Raw genomic sequence first — 25,151 nt, 5'->3', positions numbered from 1 at the left:
ATTAGCAATGAGTCTTTGACTGACTGTAACTAATGAACAACCGTAAACCGTAACAAAACATAAAACGAACAACATAGTGTGAGCTGCTTTGAGTGATTATCTGATTCTCAAGCCGGGGTTTAAATGCAGAGAATATGAAGGTGGAGTATAATTGAACAAATTCCCTCGTCCTCCATTTGCAAAGTTACGCGGGAACGAAGATATGCTCAGATTTAAAGAGTCTCCTATTAAACAAAAGTATGTACATATGTGGTAATCTCTTGTTATTTTTTTATGCTATTATCACTTGACTTCGTGGGATGCATCAATCTGCTTTGTGGATCTCTGCAGGCTCAGGTAAGATCACTGCATGTATTTTGCTACATTTAATTGAGTTTCGTGTGTGATAATACATTAATGGTTATGGTGTAAAATGCAAAATATGAAAAGCACATTCTGCTACACATTCTACAACAACACAAACATATTTGCCCCACGAGAATATGTTGACAGTTTAGCCCTCCTCTCCACTGCTGGAGTTCTTGCCTGCTGTGGGAATGAGACCAGCAGATTCTCTGTAAGGCTCATGTGCAGGTCTGTGTGTGTTGTTGTGTAGGTGTATGAGGTGGTGCCGTGCCTCAGTGACTGCGGTCAGTATGTGTGGGTCGCCGAACCCTGGAGCGTGTGGAAAGTGAGCGGCGTGGATCTGAAGGAGAACTGTGGAGAGGGAGTCCAAACGAGAAAAGTCAGGTAACAATTCCAAGAGCTTAGACCACTTTATTCAGATATATATGTGTGTGTTCATATATGCAGGTATCATTCCTCTTTGTGTCACAATCTGCTCAGGTGTATGCAGAACACTATCGATGGCCCCTCTGAGCCAGTGGAGGATTACCTCTGCGACCCCGAGGAGATGCCCCTGGGCGCCAGAGAGAGCAAGCTGCCGTGTCCTGAAGACTGTGTCCTCTCAGACTGGGGGTCCTGGAGTCGGTGTTTGCTGGTAAGAATCATGCAACACGCCAGACCGGGAGCCGGACCTCCGTTCGAGAGTCCCACTGGATGATGTGTTTGAAAGAGAGGCTGATCCTCGAGATATTCTGGACCGCCAAATTGTTTTCTCACCAATTTAAGGCCGAGCGCAGATTCAGGCATACTGATCTGGACTGCCGAGTTGTGATCGCACCAATTTAAGGCCGAGCGCAGATTCAGACGGGTGCCCTCGGAGAAGCGAACTGCATCATTCAGACGACGGACTGCATAGTGAGAAAAGGATGGTTTATATGTGAAGAATGAGCTCAATCGAATGGCGCACCGAGATTAAGGCCTGTGAAAAAGGAGGCGTCCCGTTCGAATCCCTGGTGAGGGACGCTCAGTGTGACTCGAGGGCAGTCCTCCCACACGGCTGGTAACGAAGTTAATTAGTCTGGGTTTGAGCAAATTCCCACCAGGGACGGAAAGCCACTTGGTCCAAGCGATGGCTGGAGGGTGGATAGACTAATATAATTCATTTGCAAAAAGCTTTGTCATCCTCTCAGTCTCACAGTACAGGAATAAAGCAGGTGGAGAACAAGAGCTGAAGATGAGATCATCCTAAAAAATTGACTCTCGTTTCTCTTGGCATTTAAATCCTGTTTTTTTGTATAATGTGACATGTGCCAGGATACATCTGACTGTATCTATACAGCTGTGTGCATTCCAATAAGCTGTACACAACCTAAAAGCAACATAAAATCTCATGAAAATAGTGATGAATGTCACCTGACCCCCCAGTCATGAACATATATCTGCTAACGGACTTCCAGTCACGTGGGACAACAGGAGGGGCCATGGACAAAACGCAGTCAGATTTGTGTGTTAATTTATTGTAAATGAAAATGTAAATGTTTTCTTCCCGATCGCCAGTGTTTTATTCTCCTTGTATCCCTCTCTCCGAAAGCCCTGCAATGGGAACAGCACGCGAGAGAGATCCGCCTTCCCCATCCGACTGGCCAGCGCGGGGAAGGACTGTCCCGTCTCCACAGAGAACGAGTCCTGCGCCCTGAACAAGAACTGCTTCCACTACACGTACAATATCACAGGTAACAGAGGGCTTTTGTCCGGGGCTGAGTGAGCAGGAGACGTGAGTAGGACCTACTACGAGGGTTGCTCCGTCTCTGTGAGTCTATTGTTACAGACACTGTACAAATGTACTACTGTCTTCTCCCAAAGGCATGTTTTATGTCCGATAGAGTTCATACAGTGGATGTTTATGGCTTTAAATGTACAGAGAACAATCTGAACTACATTTGCTTTATATCTCCCCAGAGCCACTACTGTTTCTTCAGAGCAGCTAGAGTTGGGTTTCTTTTTTGGTCCTTGGTTTGCCTTCTGCCTCCTGCCTCCTGCAATAGCTTTACAAAATCATTTTCATATTCTTATTTTGTTATAATATGCCATAAATGTCTTCTGCTGCTGAGAATCACATATATCATGCAATTCCCCACAAACATCTACTGTAAAGACTCCCTTATAACGTTCTGAAATGAAGAGCGAATCAAATAGACCACAGAGCTGGTCAGTAGGCTTGGGAACATGTGTTTTTTCCATCTTTTTCCTGGGACTATATTTCATATCCACTTCCTGACAATTGTACTTTTCCCATAGATTGGAGCACTTGTCAGCTGAGTGAGAAAGCTGTCTGCGGAAATGGGTACAAGACCAGGATGCTGGACTGCGTGCGGAGCGACGGCAAGTCTGTGGACCTCAAGTACTGCGAAGAGGTGCATTCAGGCATCTGGGCGATTTCGTTTCATTTCATGTCATTTTGACTGTCGGACAAAATATCAACGTAACACTTTGTAATTCTAGTTGGACACTTATGATGGATTCTGACTGGGTATCACAGGAATAACACATGCATTGTCCATCCTGTGTGCCTCCTCTTAGTTCTGCTTTTGATCAGGTTAACAGAGCAAGTCCTAACCTAACCCAATCCTGAGACACGGAGTCTTATTTATTAATTATGGGTTTTTTCAGCACTGTATTTTTTTATACAAAGAATCTGAGATGTGGATGTCTTGTGTGTGTCCTTGGTGTTAATGTTAAGTGTTTATTTGTCAAGGTTGAAGTATTCTGTAATTGCAGTAAGTAAAAAGGTTTCTAAAACCTGAAAAAGGCAGTGTAAAGTGGTTTTAGCTCCAACGACATTCGCTGGAGTCAGATGCACTGCTGTACACTGGGAACCTCATTATCTGCAACCCTCAGGGTGAGACAATAATTCAGCTCCCATCATAATTTAACCCATGACCCCATTTGCAGGAAGAGACAACTGCTCGTAGCAAAGCTATACAGAGCGTTTGCTGAACCTGAAACCATCGACAAACCGTTTTATCTGAGAGGAGAGAATCTGAAAAATCAAATTAGTGGCGTCTAGTGTTTTACAGAGGCGACTGAAGGCCCGGTCAGTTGGTGGCACCGGGCCAATTTCTGGAGGTAAGAGATCCTGTGTGATGTAATCAGCCCGATGAACGTTAAACACTGACGGTCTTCTCTTGCAGCTCAAGTTGGAGAAGAATCTGCAAATGAACACGTCCTGCGTCGTCGAGTGCCCCGTGAACTGCCAGCTGTCCGACTGGTCGTCCTGGTCCGAGTGCTCCCAGACCTGCGGACTGGTCGGTAAGCCTTCGTCCATGAGAACGTTTCAGCTTCAATCGGAAATATCTTAGTGGTTCTGTGAATGCAGGACACATAGAGGCAGAACAGGCAGTTTCTGTATCTAAAGCTCTGATCGGTCAGAATCTCTCATATTATTGAGCTCCTTAACCCTTTACACTCCGGCCTATTTTTTCTGTTATTTTCCTGTTGATTTATTTGTGTGTAGCTCCTTAATAGTTTGTGCCATATACACTTATCTTATATCAAATGAAAGAAACAGTTTTTTTATAAAGGGTTAATAATAAAAGGCTGACCAAGTCAAAAAACTAAAGCATATGCAAATTAGTCCTGCACACTCAGGAGCTCGGGCTAAGAAGACCCTACACACGCGAGACGTCGTTTCTAACAGTTGTGAACCGCGTCTGTATACTTCGTGGTTTTTATAAAAATACAGTTTATTTCTTGGATCGCCGGTCATCCGACAATGGAGCAGAGTGTAAAGGCTTAAGTTAACAGGCTGTGCACCTCTGTCTAAAAACAATCCTGGATTGTTTAAGAGAAAGCAGTTGATCCATATTATTACTTTGCATCGTGGACATCATTAGGAGTCTGCTCGGGTATCAAATTAAAGCCTGACCCGTACCCGAGACCTGCCTGGAACCGAACACACTCGTAGAGATATGAAACTGAGGCGAGTTATCGTGGTGTCCTTGAACCATCAAGGGTTTGCTTTGCGGACATGTAAACAGGCATCGTTTTAAGAGAACATTTGTTCGTTGCGCCCGGGGACGGCGCTGCGATTCCCCGCTGTACAGTATTCCTCATCTTACCGGCAGCTCCAGGAAAATCTTACCTCCGGCTGATTCTCGCTAATGAAAGAGCGAGAAAATGAGGCGGATCCTCCGGAGGAAACAATTAGGAGCGCAGAGGGGGAGAGATCTTAATCAAACCCTCCAAACAGCCGGTGCACATTCCTGCCTCGTCTACCTGCCTCAATAAATAATTAAAACGATTTAATTAAAACGCTCTTAATGTCCAGGTGAAGTAAATGACAGCTCGGCCCGATCTCCCCTACTCCCCCGCCCGCTGTTTTCTCAGGTTCTCCTCTTCTCGGCTGGGCGGCCTGTGGAGAACACTTCTCCGAGAGGCTGAAAACTCATTTGGACTGAATTAGACGAGACAAGAGCTGATGTATAGTTTTAAACTCGTAAATAAGTGGCACAGATGAAGCGCTGTCCACTAATTAAACAGAATTTAGCCTGGGGGGGATTGATGTCTTTGAAATTGTCTTCGGTGGTTGTGCATCAAACTGCCTCCTTACGAGGAAAATTGGCAGCTGGTGAGTCTGGCTGTTTCTCCCGGGATAATGGAGGAATATGATTGTGTGCAACATCAAAAAAGAGGTTTGTTTACCGTTGGATACGATGAGCCAAATGTAGCAAATAATATCCGTTACACTGAGGGAGTACATTTGGCGTGAGATACTCTGTTCGATGCGTACAAAGCCAGGAAGAGAGAGAATCGACTGGAATGGGGAGATGGACAGCACAGATGTGATTGTGTTTGGTTCATACATTTCAAGGAGCTAGATTAAGAAAATCCAAGAATTAGCAATATCAGATATTTGTATTTACTTATGTCACCACAGCATTTCAGACTGTAGGGAACAGTATTTAAGACTTGTTTATACACGCTGAACCAGTTTATTTGGGCAGGGGGCAGACATATTGCCGTAGGCCTAAATGTGGAAATGTTAACTGTAAAACCGCAAAGCAACAGCTATGAATTGTATGAAAGGGTGATAGTGGAGTACTATGATAATTGATAAAGACTGAATTAAACAGGCCAGTTGGTTTCCTTTCAGTATCAAGACAAAAATGGAAATGAGACCTGAAGATTATTTTAACACTTCTCATGTTATTAAGGCTGGCATTGCGTATTTCCATTAGGAATTAAATTCCCATGTCAGATATTCATTGCTGAGTGTATTTTCTTTTTCCATTTCTGCTTTATTGGAAATATCCCTTACCTTTTTCTTTAATAATGCAGTTGTAATGACCCCTCATCTCTGAACTTCAAAAAGCAGTGAATCCTGCTCTCTTTATTATAAATCCATCGCTGGTCTTCTCAAATGTAATTGAGTATAAAAAGAAGAAGAAATTGAGTTTTGGGAATGGTTGTAGACACCCAAATTATTAGCAAAGGAAATGGATCACAGATTCAATTTATTACGAATAAGAAGAAAATCATCTGAAACAATATTACATTTCAAAAAGCAAATGTTTTCAATTAAACCCAGGCAGTGTACTGATGTTTCCAGAAGGTCAGGAGTGGAAAGAGCAGAGGATTGTTTACAGAGAGATGGAGATATAGATAGATAGATAGTTGTAACACATTGGAAGAATGTTGTTTAAATATAATTTCACCCTGACTTTTCCCCATTGCCAAATTATTCAGTGCCGCATGTAACTGACACCTCCTCTGTTCCAGGGAAAATGTGGAGAACCCGGGCTGTGATCCAGGGCTCCCAGGGGGACGGCCGGCCCTGTCCCTCACAGATGGAGCAGTGGAAGCCGTGTCCAGTCAAGCCCTGCTACAGATGGCAGTATAGCTGGTGGTCCGAGTGCCGAGTAGAGGTATGTCACGGCCGAAGCTCGTCAAGAATGAGCCCCTTTCTTCTGTCAAGGACTTTCGCTGCTGTCATTTATTCTGGGAATGTCAAACTCATTAGGGTGATGTTTCACCGCAGTTAAATTGTCTGGTTGAAGAACAAAGGCTGGCTGCCATTAGCTAATGCCTGCTTGTTGTGCTTCGTCTCAATTCATTTTTCTCAGATCTTTTTTAAAGACATACTCAGGCTGTTTTTATTCAAAATACAATAAAAACAACAAAACCCTGGTTTATAAAAATGAGATTTCGTTCACAGAGTGTCTCAGATCAGCGACAATGCCGAGTTTAGACCTTGAGATTTCCAGGGTGATCTGTATTACATTGCATCTGAGTTTGGAATAATAACTTATTTTATTGGATCTTCAGGTTGTGTGTTATAACAAATCTTTGCACAGGACAGGCATAGCACCGATCCTGTGGACGTTTTAGTCTGTATGTGAACACCTATGGGAAACACTTCAGGCATTAAACTCAAGTTAATGTCCCTCTGATTTAACCACACACAAAAGAAAAACTCATAGAGCTACAGCTAAAGGAGTACAAGACTAGTGAGCCTATCGGGGGTTGACACACAACCCATCCTTGTGCACTGGGTAACCTCTCCTTAGATAATTGTTCTGAGTATTTGTTTGTTAGAGAGAGAGATACAGAGAGGAAGAAAATGTATTTATTAGGACTTCCATCAATCGAAATGTTTTGCATCTGCCCAAACGCTTTGATCTGTGGAGAGCAGATTGCGGGTCCTGCGAGTCCGGCTCGTGCCACAGATGCCCTGCTTTGTGCCCCCAGGATGCTCAGTGCGGGGATGGGCTGCGGTTCAGGAACATCTCGTGCTTCGTGTATGATGGGTCGCCGAAGGACCAGGGCAGCGTGGTGGACGAGGAGCTCTGCGGGGACCTGGAGCCATCTGTGGATGGAGACAAACTGATCATGCTGGAGGAGAGCTGCACGGTGCCCTGCCCAGGTACACACTCACCTGTGCGGTCATGTGTCTGTCATTGTGTGTGCGCAGTTCACCGAGCTGTATTACCTCAGATATCCTGCATTAATGCGGAAGCATGTTGTAATCTGTCTAATATAAACATCTCCATGGTAAAATATATATTTTCAAATTTAATTGAAAGAGTTTAATCTTCATTTAATTTTTTCCCCTCTGCTAGATTTTAATGGCGTTACGTAACGTGAATCTCAAAATTATCATATCTTAATGATTTTATCCACTACTTGTTTTTCCAGGGCATCTATTATACATCTTTCTAAAAAACATATTACACAATAAACCGCATAGAAGGTTTTTTTCACTTGGCTGATAGTAAAGTCGATGTTGAACAATCGCATCGTGTTGATTTCAAGTTCTTTCGAAACTAAGCGTTTCAAAGTGACAAACTGCACTTGCCGGTCGTAACCTTTGAGAGAGAGAGAAAAAACATTGTGCTGGTTGTGAAAAACACATCATAGCCTCCTATTTTTAGATACCCTTTGAAAGACATATTTCACTTTTCAGTTCTCTGACATCTACTGACACATCCAACATCACGTTTTGTCATTAAATGTGTTTCGGGATGTCTGTGGCGGCCGACAGTGACAGCACAATAATGCAGTGATCTAAAATCATCAGTGAGCGATTCTGGGCGCATGGGCGTCTGCTTCTGACTAAATAAAACAGTGCAAAAATTACCTTTAACATTTTAAAAGCATTAATAGATCAATGACAGCAGTCCTTCACTTCTTCTTCGAAACACACAATGCGCAGGCGCCTGCATTTCTCAGGGAAAAAAGAGTCAGTGTTGGTGGGTAGATTTGTGATGCAGGTTATTTTAAGCTCCTGTATTTTGTCTCAGGTTACACTAGAAGCTTTGACATCTTTAGAGCATTGAGCCACCTGCTCCCGTGACAGAATATGCTGCTAAAGGGCACCATTTTAAACATCATCTGCAGAAAGATGACCTATTTTAAATCCATAGCGTCCCTCATTCTCCCAATAGGAGATGCGCTCAGCTGTTGGGTGACCTGGTTTCGAACCATTGTGTTCAGGTGTGGAGCTGAAGATCAGCCATCATTTGAAGAAACTCTTGAACAATAGGAACTACTGAATTGTGGGAACTTTCTATAAAGTTATGTATTATGTCTTTAAGGAATGGTCAGCTGATTTAATTCCTTGTTGCCTAATTCAGTCTGAAGTCTGTGTTAGGGCTGGACGATATGCCCAAAAATGTTATCACGATAAAAAATATATATATCAGTCGATATTGATAATTATCACGATAAATGTCAAATCATTATTTCTTTCAAGTTTAAAGGCAGATTTTTGCTCCTGAGTGAAAGTTGAAGAAACCAGATGGTTAATTGTGGTTTTAAACTATTTTTTATGGTCAAAACATGACAAACACTTGCCAAACAGTGGATCATTTCACAAATCTGAGGTAGAACATTCAAAACAATTATAATGATAAAATATTTTTTCAACATAAAAATATGCATGAGTAAAATTAAGTAAAATCCCTTTTTAGTCATTTTTCCTCAACAAAATAAATACTCTGTGTGTAACTGCTGTCAACAAAATATATAGTCAGCTATGTCTGAAAAAGGAATAATGTCGATATAAATTGAATCACAGCCAATACTGTGCCAATGAAAGAGAATCCCCCTCTCTCTAATCTATGATTTTCTTTGTGGTATGTCTTATACATATATAATAGAAAAAGCTTTAAATTAATTAAATTAATTTGGTCTTTATGTCTAAAGTCAGCGACACTAGCGTGGGGCGAGTGAACTTTAAGCAACTGGAGAAAAAAAAAAAAACGCTTTTCAATTTCTAGGCCCTGCTTAACCACATTAGCTCCTTAATAAATTATAAAGAACTGAAATGTGCATCTCGCATTAACATTGTCTGCTGTGCTCGTTTGTCAGGGCCATTAATGGTGGTTTACATTTTTAATGTTCTGTGGCTATGGGACCGGATTATCCTGTACAATGTGTCTTTATTTGAGCGCCATGGAAAAGTTTTTTGCGTCACGGTCAAAAGCAGAATCGCAGTTAACTGTTTACGGACCCCCCTGTCCCTGTCTGTGTCGTAGCTGCGTGCGGGGGGCTCAAACTGCGAAGGAAATCCACGTGTCCTAAACTGGGCCACTTCGACGTTATTAACAACAAAGCCTGCTGTAATATCTCTAATCAAATGCAAATTACGCTAAATTGAAATTATTCCGTGCTGTTACTTAAGCACTAGTGTGCACTGATCACATTATCATGGCTATACACAAAAACACGTGATGAATAGAGTAAACAGAATGGAAATTATTAACTCAAAATGTCTTATTTTACAGGCGATTGCTATTTGACGGAGTGGACGGCCTGGAGTCCTTGCCAGCTCACCTGCGTCAACGGAGAGGACCTGGGCTTCGGGTCCGTGCAGGTCCGGTCCCGCGCTGTCATCCAGCAAGAGCAGGAGAACCAGCAGGAGTGTCCGGAGCAAGTGTGGGAGTCCCGGCCGTGCACCGGTGAGAGATGCTTTACTCTGCTGACCTCGCATTCACACTCAATATTGACCGACAGGACACTCGCCCACGGGCACAGCCATTGTCAGGACCATAACTTGGAGCTGGATTGACTCATGAATACATGTTAATATATTGGTTACATTATGTTAATAACATAACATGTTAATAACCAAATACACACATGTACTTCACAGCGGTTATGTTTACAAGTAGAAGAAAGAAACATCTAATGAAAAGGCCAGCTGCCACAGAGTTGTATGAAAGACTAGCTGTGATTATATTCACAATTAAGCAAATACAATCATCTATATGATTAATGTATGTTATGAATGCCGATATTAAGTGTATTTGTAAAGATTGTGTGTACTGCTGAAGACAGTGGGGCTGTCCCAGTCCAGAGGGTCTCAGAACCCATATTGGATTCCTGTCCTGATTTGAAGCTTGTGTTATTTGTATTTTACACAGAGGGGGAGTGCTATGAATATAAATGGATGACTGGCGCCTGGAGAGGATCGTCTCGCCTGGTGTGGTGCCAGCGTTCGGACGGATTAAACGTCACAGGTATTTATGCCAAGCTGTGCTGTCAGTGTTTGATTGCCTTGATTGATTAAAGTGATCATCTGAAATCTCAGATTCCTCTGTGTATGAAGAACGGATTGTGAATTTTCATTTCCACTGGATACATCAATCTGAAATATTTTTGTTTTCTCCATCACTGGGTTATTCCTGTGTGGTTGTAGTTTATTAACATATAAAGTACCTTGGCACCTTGAAAAGCAACATATTTATTTTTGAGTCTATCATTGTAACACTGTATAGTAATATTTTAAAATGTATGGAGTCACTCGTGCCCAGAATCGTGTAACATGTTATTTGGACATCTTTATGCAGTTCACCTCACTGGAAAGTCACAAACAGCTGTTATTTTGGTTTTTAATATGTTTTTTAGCGCTGGATGATTTTCCAATTCATTAACACTTTCCTCAACCACAGTGTTTACACTCTGTGCACAAAAACTTAATGGGGCAGCTATGTGGGGAACATTACAATAGGGAGACAACATTTATCAGCCATTTTATTTGTATATTTTTGTGTAATGAGTCCATTTCCTGTTTTTGACTGCAAAAAACACGTTTAATAAATCTTAATAAGCTAATTCGTTATTGAATTGTCAATTAAAGACCAGACTAACTAGGTGAAATGCTAATAGTATTGTAATACCAAATACAAGGTTGTTGTTTTTATTAACAGCTGAAGGTAGTGTGTGTGTTCGTGTGTATGGGCATGTACGTGTGTGTGTGTGTGTTGTGTCCCTTATAAGCGTTATTTTTACAGCAAGGCCACAATCTTCTTTAGCTATTATTCTTCATTGTTAATGTGATCAGAATCCGGTCCTGGATGCAGAAAGAGAATTAGGGAAAGGCAATGCACATCATTATAGACCTAAATTGCTCTCTACACATTTTCCCGCTGTTTGAATATTGTTTAAACTGGAATTCATCTATAAGGAAATTAGATATTTAATCCAGGAGGGTGTCACATTCTCACCTTCTAATCCACTTTGTTGTTTTTCTTTACTAGTGATCGTGTTCTTCTTCCACACAGTCCCAATGACGTGACTAATTACTCTTAAACAGTAATTGTCTTTTATATCGGGGAGTATTTGACATTCAAAGTTTATACTTAAAAGTAGGAGAGCATCAACACCCTGAAAAGCAATGCAATTTGGAAGTGTGACATCATAAAATGCAATTAAATACAAAATTAATTCTGAACTGGACACGTGAGTGTTTGGGGCCTCTCTGTTGTGTTTCTGAATAGATTTGTTGGTAGTGTATTTTGTGTACACACTTTCCTCCACACATAGATCTTCATTTTCCACCATGTCCTGGTGTCAATGTTGACGACTGATGCCACCACGAGATCTATATTTTGAGAGGGTCCTACAATTGACCCTGTGATCCACAAATAACAGCAGTGACAAATAATGCTGAGTTATCAATGTCACACTCCTTCAGTCCTGCAGATGTTTCTGGAGTTCATGATACCCAACCATCTTGACAAACCATTTGCATTAAAACTGGCCAAAGATGCCCCAACATATCACACTTATTGCTGTCCAAAACCACCCCCCTCTGGACGAGTCAATTTTTACCAGTATGTAAGCTTGAGGTTGCCTTTATCTGCTAAGGCGGTCAAGCTTGTCTTTTATCTTCATGAAAGAGGGAAAAATCACAGAAACATTTGAGCATTTCTTTCTGCATATGTATTGTGATTACTGGGGTCACTGCTCTTCAATAGAGAAGGTGTCATAGTGATTTTACAGCCACTTCATTTCAACTACAATAAGGAAGTATACAGCTCTGAGCTTTTAAAGGCAGAATCTCAGGATAATTTGCAACAACGCACTCCTAGCCTTTTGTCTTATGGTCCTTCCTGCAATGCAAAGCTATGGTTAAATGGGGTGTGAGAAGGCTACGTCTGTCCCTGTCCATCCCTGTTGGATAATATGGACATATGCAATAGCCTACAGATTGCTTCCAGTCCTGCCTTCTGGAGACATTTCAAGAAATAATGTGTCATGCATTTTTCCGGCCGGCTTATGTTTCTCTCTGTTTTACTTACAAAACAATGTCCATACAATGCTGACGTGGATAACAAAACTCTTGGATTGCTTACCAGCGAGCGCTGTGTGTGAAATATGTTGTATTGAAAGCCCTTAGTCTGACAGAACAACATATGCCATCTTTTGATAAAAACGTGTCGGGCATCGAAACTTCACTGAGACAATGTCAGACTTGTAGAAATTATTAAATGGAGATACTATTGTGTGTTCAAATTCTGGGATTCATCACAAATGGTGCAAAATGAATCAAAAAACCCCGTCCCCATATTTTACCTTCTAAATGAAAAGCAATATCCTGCTCGGGGCTGTAATTTTATGCTCAAATATAAATGTAAATTCAATGTGATCGATTTGTTTTCCCGCATCAGCATCAAATGTTGTGGCTTGCACTGGGGGTCAAATCGAGAAGAAAACAGAGCCAAACACGCACACAGCTACAAACCTATTGGCAATCTTTGCTTCGGGCGAGTGAAGATTTGAAATAATTGAATGGATTCGGAGATGCGCTTGCAGGAAGAAAGGGCACACATTGGACACGGAGAACCAGTGGGCAACACAAAGCGATCCGAGAAGACTCACTCACTCTGAGCTCTCTCGTGTATCATCTCTCGGTCTCACTCAGTGATCATATTTGTTTTTGGTGGGGGGGAGTGTTTTGTTCTTCCCAGTTTTTAATAAAAGTGTTGCGGGAGATATGATCCTATAATCTGGATCTTACCGAGCATTTCCAACTACAGCAGACCAGACTAAGTAGAGTACAAACCTGTTGTAATTAGCGGTCCACTCTGTCTCACCACCGGATAGTCAAAGGGATTCGCAAAAATAATAGCTGTAGATTTCATGTCAGCTTGTTTACATTCAGCTAAATTGACATGTGTAAAGTTTTCATATAAACGTTGCAGGCTGGTAATGCATATTTTAGACCAAACTAAACTAAATATTATATCAATATCATATAAAACACAGTAATATGCCTTCTAGTATTCGACTAACATTTTACTTACATCTGAATATATTTACACATTATTTTATACCTATTTAAATATGAATTATACATTGATATAACAGTGTAATTAATTAGCTAAATCCAATTATTATTACTACTACTACTAGTCGTGTTGGTATCTTGTCTTAATCTGCTATTTCCCCAATTGAGAACGAGGGATAGAGACAGAGAAACCCTGAGACCGACACGCTCTGGGTTGAGTAAGCACAGAGACGCAACCCCACCACGATGAACACCAAAACAAATTACTCTGACAGCAGAGTGATAGTTTTAGGCAAAGTGGGTCAGCTGATTTGATTCTCATCCTAACAGTTTTGTCGTGTCTGGCATTAAATATTGATTAATCTCTGAATTAGTTGTTCCCTATGAGTCGGGCATCCGATACTGTGCAGTCCTTTGTAGCAAAAGCATGAATTTGCAGTCTAAGTGGCAATAATTTCCAATAACACACCCTCTTATTCGGTTATGTGGGTTTTATATGGTACGCTGGATTGGCAATCAAATATATCCTCATACACACTAAAAGATAATCTCTTAAGTGTAGGCCAGAATTGCTGTATCTGTTAGATTTGAAAATAAATAAATAGATTCGGTTGAATTAGCTTGTTATTAATTAAATATTGCTCGCAAACACAAAATCAATCAGATGCACGGTTTTCAATCGACTGATAAGCGGATTTCTGGTCCCCAAATTCACTAACAGTCCTTACAAACAATCCTATATGGATGCTCTTTTTCAATTAAATGGTGTGGCCTCAATAGATAATATAAATACAACACGACAAAGGCATGATTATAGAGTTTAGTTGGTGATGGATTGTGTGAGACACTCAACCACTGCAACCCAAACATTGGTGACATGAATATGTTAAAATAAATGTTATTTTAAGACATTTCTGAACAATATTACCCATCTCCTTTTGAGCCATGAGGTACAATCCTTTGGCTTTATCCTGGTTTATGCTGTCTTTGCTGACACAAAACCGAACAATCCCACTTTTGATTCAGTGCTTATTGTGCGCTAAGCCTCCCGGAGACGTCCTACAGCTCAGATCAAATAATGGGACTCTACAGAAAAGGCAGCGTCTTCCCTCATGTTTTAGTAATCTGGTGATGTATCGTTTTGTTTCTCGTTCGCTGTGCTCTCACTCTGAACTCATCCTGAACAGCTAGCTGATATTTTTTGACAGTAGAATCAGTGGGAACCGTGTCTTTGCTAGTAATTTCCTTCATACAAACAGCTCTGACATATCTAATATTGCCTACCTTTGTTATGCAGGTGGATGTCTCCTTGCCAGTCAGCCAGTGTCCGATAGGTCCTGTGACCCACCCTGCAATAAGCCTCAGTCCTATTGCACCGAGGTAAGAGACACCAATTGTTTGTATTTCTTATGGAATCCATCAAATTTAAAATGGACCAGAATGTTCCACATCAGCAATAGCAGCACATTTCAGAGTTTACATTTACCACAGGTTTGTACCAAATACACACACACATATATATACATGCATATGTCTCATATTGTTTGTTACAAGCTGTAGTGATGATGACATATGACAACATATGAATCAGATCGAAAATATAACTTATGATGGTTTTAAGTTTAGCCTGCCACTCAAAATGGTTCTACACTGGGATGTCAGCTGATTTTTAAGAAAGGGGGAATCTCCTATTCTTCTGAGCAAGAAGCGAACCTATCTTATCAACAATAGGATGTTGACTGAGGTTTGGGAATCTCCAGGTCGTCTATGAAGTATCAGACACAGAGAGGAACACTGGGCACAATCATCACCTTTCCAATCGAGCAGAATTCAATTCTCAAGCTGATATCAAACATCGTTCTCCCGGCTGCCAGCTGGCTCCCGAGATTTCCCCCATTCTCCACTGAAAAGCACACACCGCAGCAGAACTGTGTGACTGCAGGCAAAGTTCATAAATAGATCTGAGGGCAGACTGCGTGGAGAGTGCGCTGTTACTCTTGAAATGCATCAGGTTGGACACATTTTACTCCACTTCAAATGCTGTGCCTCTCAGCAGCACCATGGGGCGGAGAGGGGGAGACTTTCGGGACGGAGCCGGTCCTGTTGATTCCCGACACGTCGCCCCGGTTTACATATAAGGATGTTGGCAAGCGTTTCAGCTGAACACCCAAGGTTGTGTTTTTCCAGATACTGCGAGGGAATGGCTCCAGTACATATTGTAAAGCAGCTGCTTGCCAAGTCCTGCATATGCAGTGTGATACCGTCTGACCCGGCCCAGTGCCGCGCTGTCACTGTGCAGCGCAGAGGGGTTTAAATATGCTAATGAAGACCCAGCTTTACATGCACCTTCATATTGAATATTGATGACACTGCAGGACACATGTCTCTCTGCCTGTTAGAATAATCTTTCCATTTGTAATCCTAAATCCCAAATCATGAATATAACACGTTACGATCTTTGAAAGATAATCAAATCATTATATATAAGTTGTCAAAATCTTTATCTTTATCAAAATCTTAATGGAAAGAAAAAAGTTACTTTAAACATCATTGACAATAAAATGTTCTGTCCTGTCAGCCCTGTTACTGGTAAGTTTTCTGCACAAAATAATTCAAATTGACAAATAAATGTCGGACTAACTGATATGAAAATGTAAAACGAGAAGAGGCCAATAATTCACTTTGAATCGTGAAGTCACACATCTCCTCTATTTATGTGGGTTTTTGGAAAACTAAAGTATAAATTGCAAACAATTTAAAAAAGTGTTTTCTTTAGGGTTCATAATTTCAAAATAGCATTTGTACACAAAGAGGCAATTAAAGGTCAATAGTATGTTCCCAAATATGAACCGCTGATATTTTTAAATACGAATGTAAATGTCAGTCACACGGTCGACGATGGATAGAACAGATATGTCAGTAGACCTCTAATACTGATACACAGACATCCTGAGAAACACAACGCATGTTCCTGATGGTCAAGGATGTCTCTCCAACAGGATGCCAAAAAGCCGCAGAATGACCCATATACATATATATATATACACTCACCTAAAGGATTATTAGGAACACCTGTTCAATTTCTCATTAATGCAATTATCTAACCAACCAATCACATGGCAGTTGCTTCAATGCATTTAGGGGTGTGGTCCTGGTCAAGACAATCTCCTGAACTCCAAACTGAATGTCTGAATGGGAAAGAAAGGTGATTTAAGCAATTTTGAGCGTGGCATGGTTGTTGGTGCCAGACGGGCCGGTCTGAGTATTTCACAATCTGCTCACTTACTGGGATTTTCATGCACAACCATTTCTAGGGTTTACAAAGAATGGTGTGAAAAGGGAAAAACATCCAGTATGCGGCAGTCCTGTGGGCGAAAATGCCTTGTTCATGCTAGAGGTCAGAGGAGAATGGGCCGACTGATTCAAGCTGATAGAAGAGCAACTTTGACTGAAATAACCACTCGTTACAACCGAGGTATGCAGCAAAGCATTTGTGAAGCCACAACACGTACAACCTTGAGGCGGATGGGCTACAACAGCAGAAGACCCCACCGGGTACCACTCATCTCCACTACAAATAGGAAAAAGAGGCTACAATTTGCACAAGCTCACCAAAATTGGACAGTTGAAAACTGGAAAAATGTTGCCTGGTCTGATGATTCTCGATTTCTGTTGAGACATTCAGATGGTAGAGTCAGAATTTGGCGTAAACAGAATGAGAACATGGATCCATCATGCCTTGTTACCACTGTGCAGGCTGGTGGTGGTGGTGGTGTAATGGTGTGGGGGATGTTTTCTTGGCACACTTTAGGCCCCTTAGTGCCAATTGGGCATCGTTTAAATGCCACAGCCTACCTGAGCATTGTTTCTGACCATGTCCATCCCTTTATGACCACCAAACACAGTATTAGTATGGTGTTCCTAATAATCCTTTAGGTGAGTGTATATATATATATATATAATATTAATATTTTTCACACACAGATTGTGACTGATTTGTGTGCCCTGACCGTTGTGGATATTGTTCTGATTAGATTATAGCAGTAACCGTGCAGTGGGGTCTCGAGTCACCATTGCCCTCTCTCCTCTGCGGCAGGCGGGTGTGTGCGGCTGTGAGGAGGGCTACACGGAGGTCATGACCTCGGACGGCATGCTGGATCAGTGCACCCTGATCCCGGTGGTAGAGATCCCCACCGCTGGCGACAAGAAGGCCGATGTGAAGACGAGCCGAGCCATCAACCCCACCCAGCCGTCCACCAACCAGCCAGGCCGCTCGGGCAGGACCTGGTTCCTGCAGCCCTTCGGACCAGGTGAAGGGGGCAGAGCTGAGGGTTGGATTGTATTCATTCCTTAGTAGTGAAAGGACGTGTGGAAGTCATTGAAAGGCTAGTGTTTGCTGGTTTTGTAGTGCCCTCTCCTGGGGGAAAGTAAGCATTAATGCCCACAGATTTAGCCGTGCTCAGATCCGAGCTTGTACAGAAGCAGACTGGAGCAATGCTGTGATTTATGCCATATTTACACCCGACTGGAATTTCAATTAATCTCAAGCAGGATCCTTTATGTCTGATCACACGCTTCCAGCGAAAGTTAAATTCCTGGTGTATCCCAGGACTAGAAAACACGACAGAGATCTCCTGCACTTTTAATTAAAAGGACTAACTACATTACTGTGTATTTATGTTCTAATGTGTGAAGTGTCAAAGCATGATTTTACAATATGTTTTGAATATGTGACCCAAAATCCCAAAAGGACAATGTCTAATGTATTTATTGATCATATTAATAGCTTTATTTCTAATGTAATTCTGTGAATGTTTATTATTATTATTATTATTATTATTATTATTATTATTATTATTATTATTATTATTATTAACACATTCCCCACTAAAAAGAATAACCTACTAAACCTCACTAAACCTCCTTGTCCACAGATGGGAAGCTGAAGACATGGGTTTACGGTGTAGCGGCCGGAGCGTTTGTCCTCCTCATATTTATAGTCTCTATGATCTATCTAGCTTGGTGAGTTGATTCTGATTATTTTACCAATTTCTTTACACATAATCTGTGAACTCTTTCCTCCTTGTTTTGCTCGAACTCGAGCACGACTGCATCAACGGTGGCCCAGAGCTCTGTAAAGTATAAACCGTTCATGTGTTGAGAAATGAATGAATGTGTTAGGAATGTCACCTCCTGAAGTGAAGGTCATTAATTAATATCTATTTATAGGGAGTTTGTTTGACTGAGTCTTTAGTGTTCAGTGAATCCAGGTTGTGTGAACTGTATTCCTATCAGACCGTGTGAGTGCCATGGCAAAGTAACGTCTCTGTTAACATCCCTGCGTGTTTAAATGCACTCCTGACTGATAGTCTCCAATGATCTTTATGATTCTAGTTGTCATTAAGGTGCGGGACGGCCCTGCGCTCAGGTTAGGGTGATTCCTGCCTTTGAATTTGCAACCCAATGCTGTGGCCCTCTGTTTTGAGCTATCACTCTGACCCTTTCATTGCAATGCTCCTGTTCAGAGGGCCAGATCCGTAAGACATTGTGAGAGGAGAGCAACACCTGATTACAGGCATCCGTCCCCTGGCTGCGGCGTGCTCGTTGTGTAGATCTGTGGAAGCCAGCGTGTGTCCGTGCCGAGAGGAAAGGGCCCATTGGACACGTTGCCTCAGATTTGTGATAGTTAGAAGAATACCACTGCAGATCAGACAGATATTTAAAAAAAATGCAGTGACAATTAAATCTCAGCACCAACCAGGAGTAAGTGTTAATTCACAGGTTGCATGTTAAACCTCGGCTAAAATAGAAAGGAAAGTAGTTCAAAAATAGCACCTGACTAAAGAACAGGGCAGAACCAGACTGTCTCTGTGAATAAATAACACACAATGAATATAAACTAGTAAAGAGGAAAGAAGGAACAGTGATAGAATTCAATTGATGAGGTATTTCTTGGCGATTCTATGTCCCTGAGAGGAAGAGAGTATAACTCAAAGCCAGAGAATGCACTCAACGAATCACAGGACCTGAAATAGGTTTGAGGAAAATATGGTCACTGTGTCTAAAAATAAACCTGCTGTTCTTCGGGAAGGAGGGATGTTGTTTAAAAGTGCAGCAGTGGAGAAACGTAGAGCATATATATGTATAAAACATAGTGTTTTCACATTACATTACAGCCTAACTGCAAGTGCCCTATAAATGTTACACAATGCAGTTCAGACAAGCAGTTAAAACACCTTGTAATCCATCGCAAGGGTGAAGCCCCAAAGGGTTAATTATCTCTGGCACTGGTTGTATGGCTAAAACACAGCCTGCTTTTCAGTTTAATTTAGATACCTGAGAGAAGGCCAGTCAATCCCTGTAATAGTGTTGCTTATAAAAGTCTACACCAAGATTGCACAAGACTGTTATAAACAATAGTTTAGAAGAACTGAGCATGGCAAAGCTGGCATCTGTAGGAGAAAGCATGGCAATCAGCAAGATAATGCCCAGGAAACAGAAATCCTACCCTAAACTAATTTAAAAGCAACAGTAGACTTGCTATAGGATATAAAAATGTAACACAATACAACAAATTGCAAATAAACGGATAGTAATTCTCTTTTTGTCTTGCTTAGTGTTCATGTCAAAAGTTTTAACATGTTCTTAAATAGCCAATCACACTGAAGCATACGTTACATCTTATCTTTTATATATTATGATGTATTTATGGTATGTACAATATAGTATAAATAACAGAATTGGATTGAAAAGATGGGTGAGGTTTGTGTTATTTATTTTCAGAAAATCGCCCCGGCAGTGGACTAAAACACAAACAAACCAATCCCTTAAAATGTCTTTTGGATCTGGCTCTTCCCAGCCTCTGAAAGCTGGTGCTGCTCGATTGAATTGGCCGCCCACCGGCTGAGGGTGAAGCTGCTGTTTTACTATCATTTCACGCAGGCTTTAAATGCGGGGTGCAGGAGGGAGTGAAACGGCCTTTCTACCCCAGCAAACGCTTCAATGCAAGGGAATGTAACCGTTCCTTGCAAACTGGCAAATGCAGAGCTCAAAATGTGTCATCAAAGTGTGTTGGTTGTCTTTTGCAAGCAGTTATGATTGGCCACCACCCTAGTCTCGCTTGATAAAGACTCAATCAGATGTGGAATTCATTTCTTGTTCTCTTCTCTTTCGCAGCAAAAAGCCAAAGAAGCCCCAGAGACGACAGAACAACAGACTGAAGCCTTTGACCTTGGCATACGACGGCGACGCGGACATGTAGACCCCTCGGACAGGACTCACTTTGGATTAGAGTGGAAACCCATTTTTTCTGTTACGGTATTGCTGTGTCACGAAAATCCCTCCTGACTCGATCCGGGGGTCTTCGGCAGATACAACAGGTCTGTAGAAAGCATATTAACTTTGATAAAAATGACGTGGAGTGAAAGTGCGAAGGACACGCGAGCGAGGACAGTTGGGAGAGACCCACGTTTAGCGGTAGCCTATTGTTGTGCTGCACAAGAGCCTTCACGAACTGTACAACGAGAAAAACTGCCTTTGCTTATCAACTGTTTACTCTCTGTATACTAACCGCTTTCTACACAACGGTAACTTCAGCAGCAGAGCACTGGGCAAGAATTGAAACAGGATGGTTTTTCGGTAAGCACAATACATATTCCCCATCTGCCACCATTAAAATATACACGAGGAATCTGTGTTCTGCCTGCAGAAGTCAGGGATTAGGGGTAAAGCATTCATATGTTGCCAAAAGTCACTGCGTAGAAGCAAGATGCCTCGTTGGAAGACTGCGTTTCTTGTGATACAGCTCCAACACACTCCTACAACGCCTACCTTAGAGAGAGAAACCAAGACGGATGTTCAAATTGGATGTTTCCCTGTGGCTCCCACTTTTGGAAGATGACAATATGTGCAAGTATTAACCACACCATCACTCTCTACAGTCTTAAACCCGGTCGGACTCCTGCCTACGTCTTTTTGCTACATTTCAGGCACATTTTTGCACTATATTAGTGCAGCATGATATGCACTTATATCTAGTATTGCCATAGAAAACTGCCTCTTTCAAAACAGGATGATGTACCGTCTTGTGCTAGGAGTTAAAACAGAAAAAAAGACAAAAAAAGTACAGTAGACAACACCCAAAAGGAGCAAAGCAATGTTTATTAATCAAAAGCGTAGCGTTCAGTTCTGTGACGGGATGAGAACCAACCAATACATGTAAATATTTCTCTCTCGTCACAACACCATTTTTTTTAAAACCAGTAACCTTTGTGATCTGTACAGTTGCAGTATTATAGGTGTCTAGTTTTCTGCCCGACTGACTTTAAATACGTAATTTCAGCAATGGTTTCTTATACTGTGATTTTGAAGGCTCTGTTTACAACTAGTTGTTTTATATTTGTTTTCTATGATTCAGAGATGTATACAAACCAGTTGGTCTGTAACTGGTTTCCTGACTCCACGTATAGATGACATCTTGTGCTAAAATATCCAAGCAATTAAAAAAGACAGATATATAAGTACTACCTAATCACTGCTGCATAAGTTCAGATTTGATGACTTCATTGAACATCTGCCTTATTGTCTTCACTGGCGTACATCGAGTAGTCACGTTTAAAACATGAAATACAATAAAAAGTACGTCTTACTAACCAACTTTGCATTGATCTGCAGATGACCCGTAGAGCCTGCTTCGTATGCTTACTCTGCCTCTGACATCGGGTTCAGATGCCGGGCCTTATTTCTGTATAAATGTACAATACACTGTAACAAATCATGACACAGTATCACTCCGACCGGCTGGTGTTCGGGGTGACTTCTCAGAAATTGTGCAATATAATTAAGTGAGCATCAAGAGAGGAGTGTCATGTGTTGACTCCTGAGGTGACATACTGTAAATCTGTATTCTTTGGTGTAGATAGTACCCCCCCACATACACCTATAAGCATTACGCAAATAAAAACCAGAAATCATCTCCTTGATTAAAACAGAAACTCGATACTGAGCTCAGAAGCCTTGTTTTATTTTAAAAAAGGTTATTTATATTTATATTGTATTTATGTATTTATTTGTTTATTATTTTGTTTAAGGTTGAAATGGCAATAGAACATGGCAGGGTGGGTTAGCTGATAACCCCCGACCCCTTAAGATCTGTTTCAGGCTGAAAATGGGGTTTCGATGCTGTCTTAGCAAGCAGTTTCAATACCACAAAGTCACCCGACCGCTCGGTGCATCCCTAGCGAACAATCGTTTGAAGTTGTCTGGACAGAGTTGTGTAGGATAGTAACAAGAAGTGTATAGATTGATGCTCAATTCTGTTTTCAAATCTAAATACCAAGCTTTTTCCCCCCTCAATACAGTGTAACAATATATCCATGGGGGAATAGTCATTCCCATTTCAGAGTGGAGTAACTCTCCGTAAAAACAAAAAACCCGTTTTGCCAAGGGTGTCCTTGTGTAATTCTCCCCGGTGGGAAAGCTGCGTCTCACCCAGAGTTGAACTTGACTATTTTGTAAAGGCGGCAGCTGTTGAAAAGAATGTTTACTTTTTCATTTTGTTATTTTGAGTTGTAAATAACTTGCGTACTGTATTTTTATTTTTCAAATTATGTATATTTCTTTTGTATGGCACAAGATGTTGAGGACAGACCTCTGAAAGTGTGTGCATAATGTCACTGATCTTTGTTCACAAACAACAGACCACATGTACAGACGAAGACTCGGCCATTTTCCTACAGGTTGTTTATATATGTAACTGATGAACTGCTGATAATAAACTGAGAAAATGCTGTTCTTTTTGGGTGTTTGATTTCTAAACTGCCTTTAAAATCACGCCACTCTCCATTGACAGGTTTATAATGTCATGCTTTTCCATGTGAAGTAGATCCAGTGGGTGAAAGTTTGTGTTTCATTTGAATAACCATAGCAAAGCACTGCAGTAGGAGTGAGAGATGCTCAGGTGGACACATATTTTACGGCACAATTAGCATCTCTCTGCAGGCTTTGTTAAATGAATGATTACGATCGCCATGGGGTCACACAAAGTCCTCTCCTGTTCAGACCCTTTCCGGGGCCACAGAGAAACAGTAAGGCTGTTACATGATTGTCCTCCAGGTAGTTTTCTGTCCTCTGAGCATTCCTCGGCACACAACATCCCATACATTGTGACTTTATCTGCACCTGGCGTGTCTGTTGAGTGATGGCTCCACAAAGAGCACTGTCTGCAAGGATTTCACACTGTCCCCTCAGCTTTTCATCATCTGTGCTGCCATCCCCCCCACCCCTCACAAGACATTTACAAACGAAAACCGAAATGCTGGTGAGACTACTGCCTTTACCAGACTACCAAAACAAGCTTTATTGGCATGATATGTTTTCACACAAGTATTGCCAAAGCAATTGGGTACATTGAAATTATATACAATAACATTAAGAACTTTACAAATATAAAATAAAATATTGTGTTATTTACATATATTTTACATGGTTAATATGCTGTGTTGTTGGTTTGGAGACATGGTTGTGGTTCTCTGGTTGTGTGGCAGGCTGTGATGTACTTTGCTGCGATCACAGCGCAGTCTCCACGTCTGCCTCTCTCTCTCTCTCTCTCTCTCTCTCTCTCTCTCTCTCTCTCTCTTTTTACTGAACCAGTTGTTTTGAATTCAGTGTTTGTTTTTTCCCTTGTCTTCTGAAATAAGAGAGCGGTGTATAAAGGACATATACATGTCTAATAATCTACACAACACCTGCTGGTTAATGGTTGGAATGGCTTCATGCTTGAAGTCTCAGATATAGGTAGATCTGTCTTCTCTTCACCAAGACATACTGTATATTATGGCCTGCAGGGAGCAAATCGAGCATGGCCTACACTGCTGGGCCAAACATGTACCCAGATGAGATGGGCGCATCAATAAAGTGCATCAATATCTGTGTCTCATCTGGCCTGGGACAGCCAATCCAGGGTGACTTACAAAACATAAGAGCAATACAAAGTGCAAAAATACAGTTCAAAACATAATGCAATTTACACATTCCAATTTACACACATGTATAGGAAACATACAATAACAAATACAAGTCCTAGATCCTATATAGTAAAAGCTAGTAAGTGCAGGTATCATTAAGAGCTGAGGGAAAGGAGGCATAGGGGAAAACAAAATAAACAATACAACAATAATATACAATACTAGTAATGCAAAGCAAGAGGTATGTCAAATCGTTAAGTTGAATCAGTGCAATTTTACAGGATAATAAACAACTAGATTACAAGTAGAGTCTGAAAAGATGTGTCTTGAGTAATTGTCAGAAGGAGGTCAGGGGCTGTTTTGACTTCAGTGGGAAGGTTGTTTCACCACTTAGGGGCCAGGGATAAGAAGGAGTGGCTCTGGAGGAAGGGGAGTGGAGAGGAGTTAGTCTCCTGGCACCGGAAGACCGCAGTGGTCTGGAGAGGATGTATGGGGAGACGAGGGACTTGGTGCAGTGTGGTCAAGACAGCGGTAGGTAAGGGTCAATGTCTTGAACTGAATGCGTGCCGGTATCGGGAGCCAGTGGAGGGAGCGGAGCAGTGGAGTAGCGTGTGTGAATCAGGGCAGAGAGAATATCAGACGAGCCGCAGAGTTCTGGATGAGCTGGAGTGGCAGGTGGTAGTTGCAGGCAGGCCAGCCAGGAGGGAGTTGCAGTAGTCCAGGTGGGAGAGGACCAGTGACTGGACGAGCAGCTGAGTCGAGTAGTCGGTGAGGAAGGGACGGATTCGGTG

The 25,151-nt window shown here is 41.6% G+C and overlaps 1 protein-coding gene across 1 annotated transcript in view; it reads left to right on the top strand.

Moving 5' to 3' along the window:
* Positions 1-23,184, top strand: part of LOC136760227 (thrombospondin type-1 domain-containing protein 7A) — a 108,921-nt gene extending 85,737 nt beyond the window's left edge. The window contains exons 16-29 of the mRNA XM_066715530.1: positions 331-336; positions 596-729; positions 826-979; positions 1,916-2,057; positions 2,623-2,738; positions 3,516-3,633; positions 6,103-6,248; positions 7,072-7,246; positions 9,609-9,782; positions 10,248-10,343; positions 14,694-14,776; positions 17,493-17,706; positions 18,331-18,418; positions 20,573-23,184. Coding sequence (XP_066571627.1) covers positions 331-336; positions 596-729; positions 826-979; positions 1,916-2,057; positions 2,623-2,738; positions 3,516-3,633; positions 6,103-6,248; positions 7,072-7,246; positions 9,609-9,782; positions 10,248-10,343; positions 14,694-14,776; positions 17,493-17,706; positions 18,331-18,418; positions 20,573-20,657 — 1,731 coding nt within the window. The 3' untranslated portion in view covers positions 20,658-23,184. The remainder of the gene's footprint in view (positions 1-330; positions 337-595; positions 730-825; positions 980-1,915; positions 2,058-2,622; positions 2,739-3,515; positions 3,634-6,102; positions 6,249-7,071; positions 7,247-9,608; positions 9,783-10,247; positions 10,344-14,693; positions 14,777-17,492; positions 17,707-18,330; positions 18,419-20,572) is intronic.
* Positions 23,185-25,151: the final 1,967 nt, after the last annotated feature.

Source organism: Amia ocellicauda, chromosome 10 (genome assembly GCF_036373705.1).
Source record: "Amia ocellicauda isolate fAmiCal2 chromosome 10, fAmiCal2.hap1, whole genome shotgun sequence".
Taxonomy (NCBI): domain Eukaryota; kingdom Metazoa; phylum Chordata; class Actinopteri; order Amiiformes; family Amiidae; genus Amia; species Amia ocellicauda.
The sequence above is the reverse complement of the archived record's forward strand: the minus strand, read 5'-3'. Positions and strand labels throughout refer to the sequence as shown.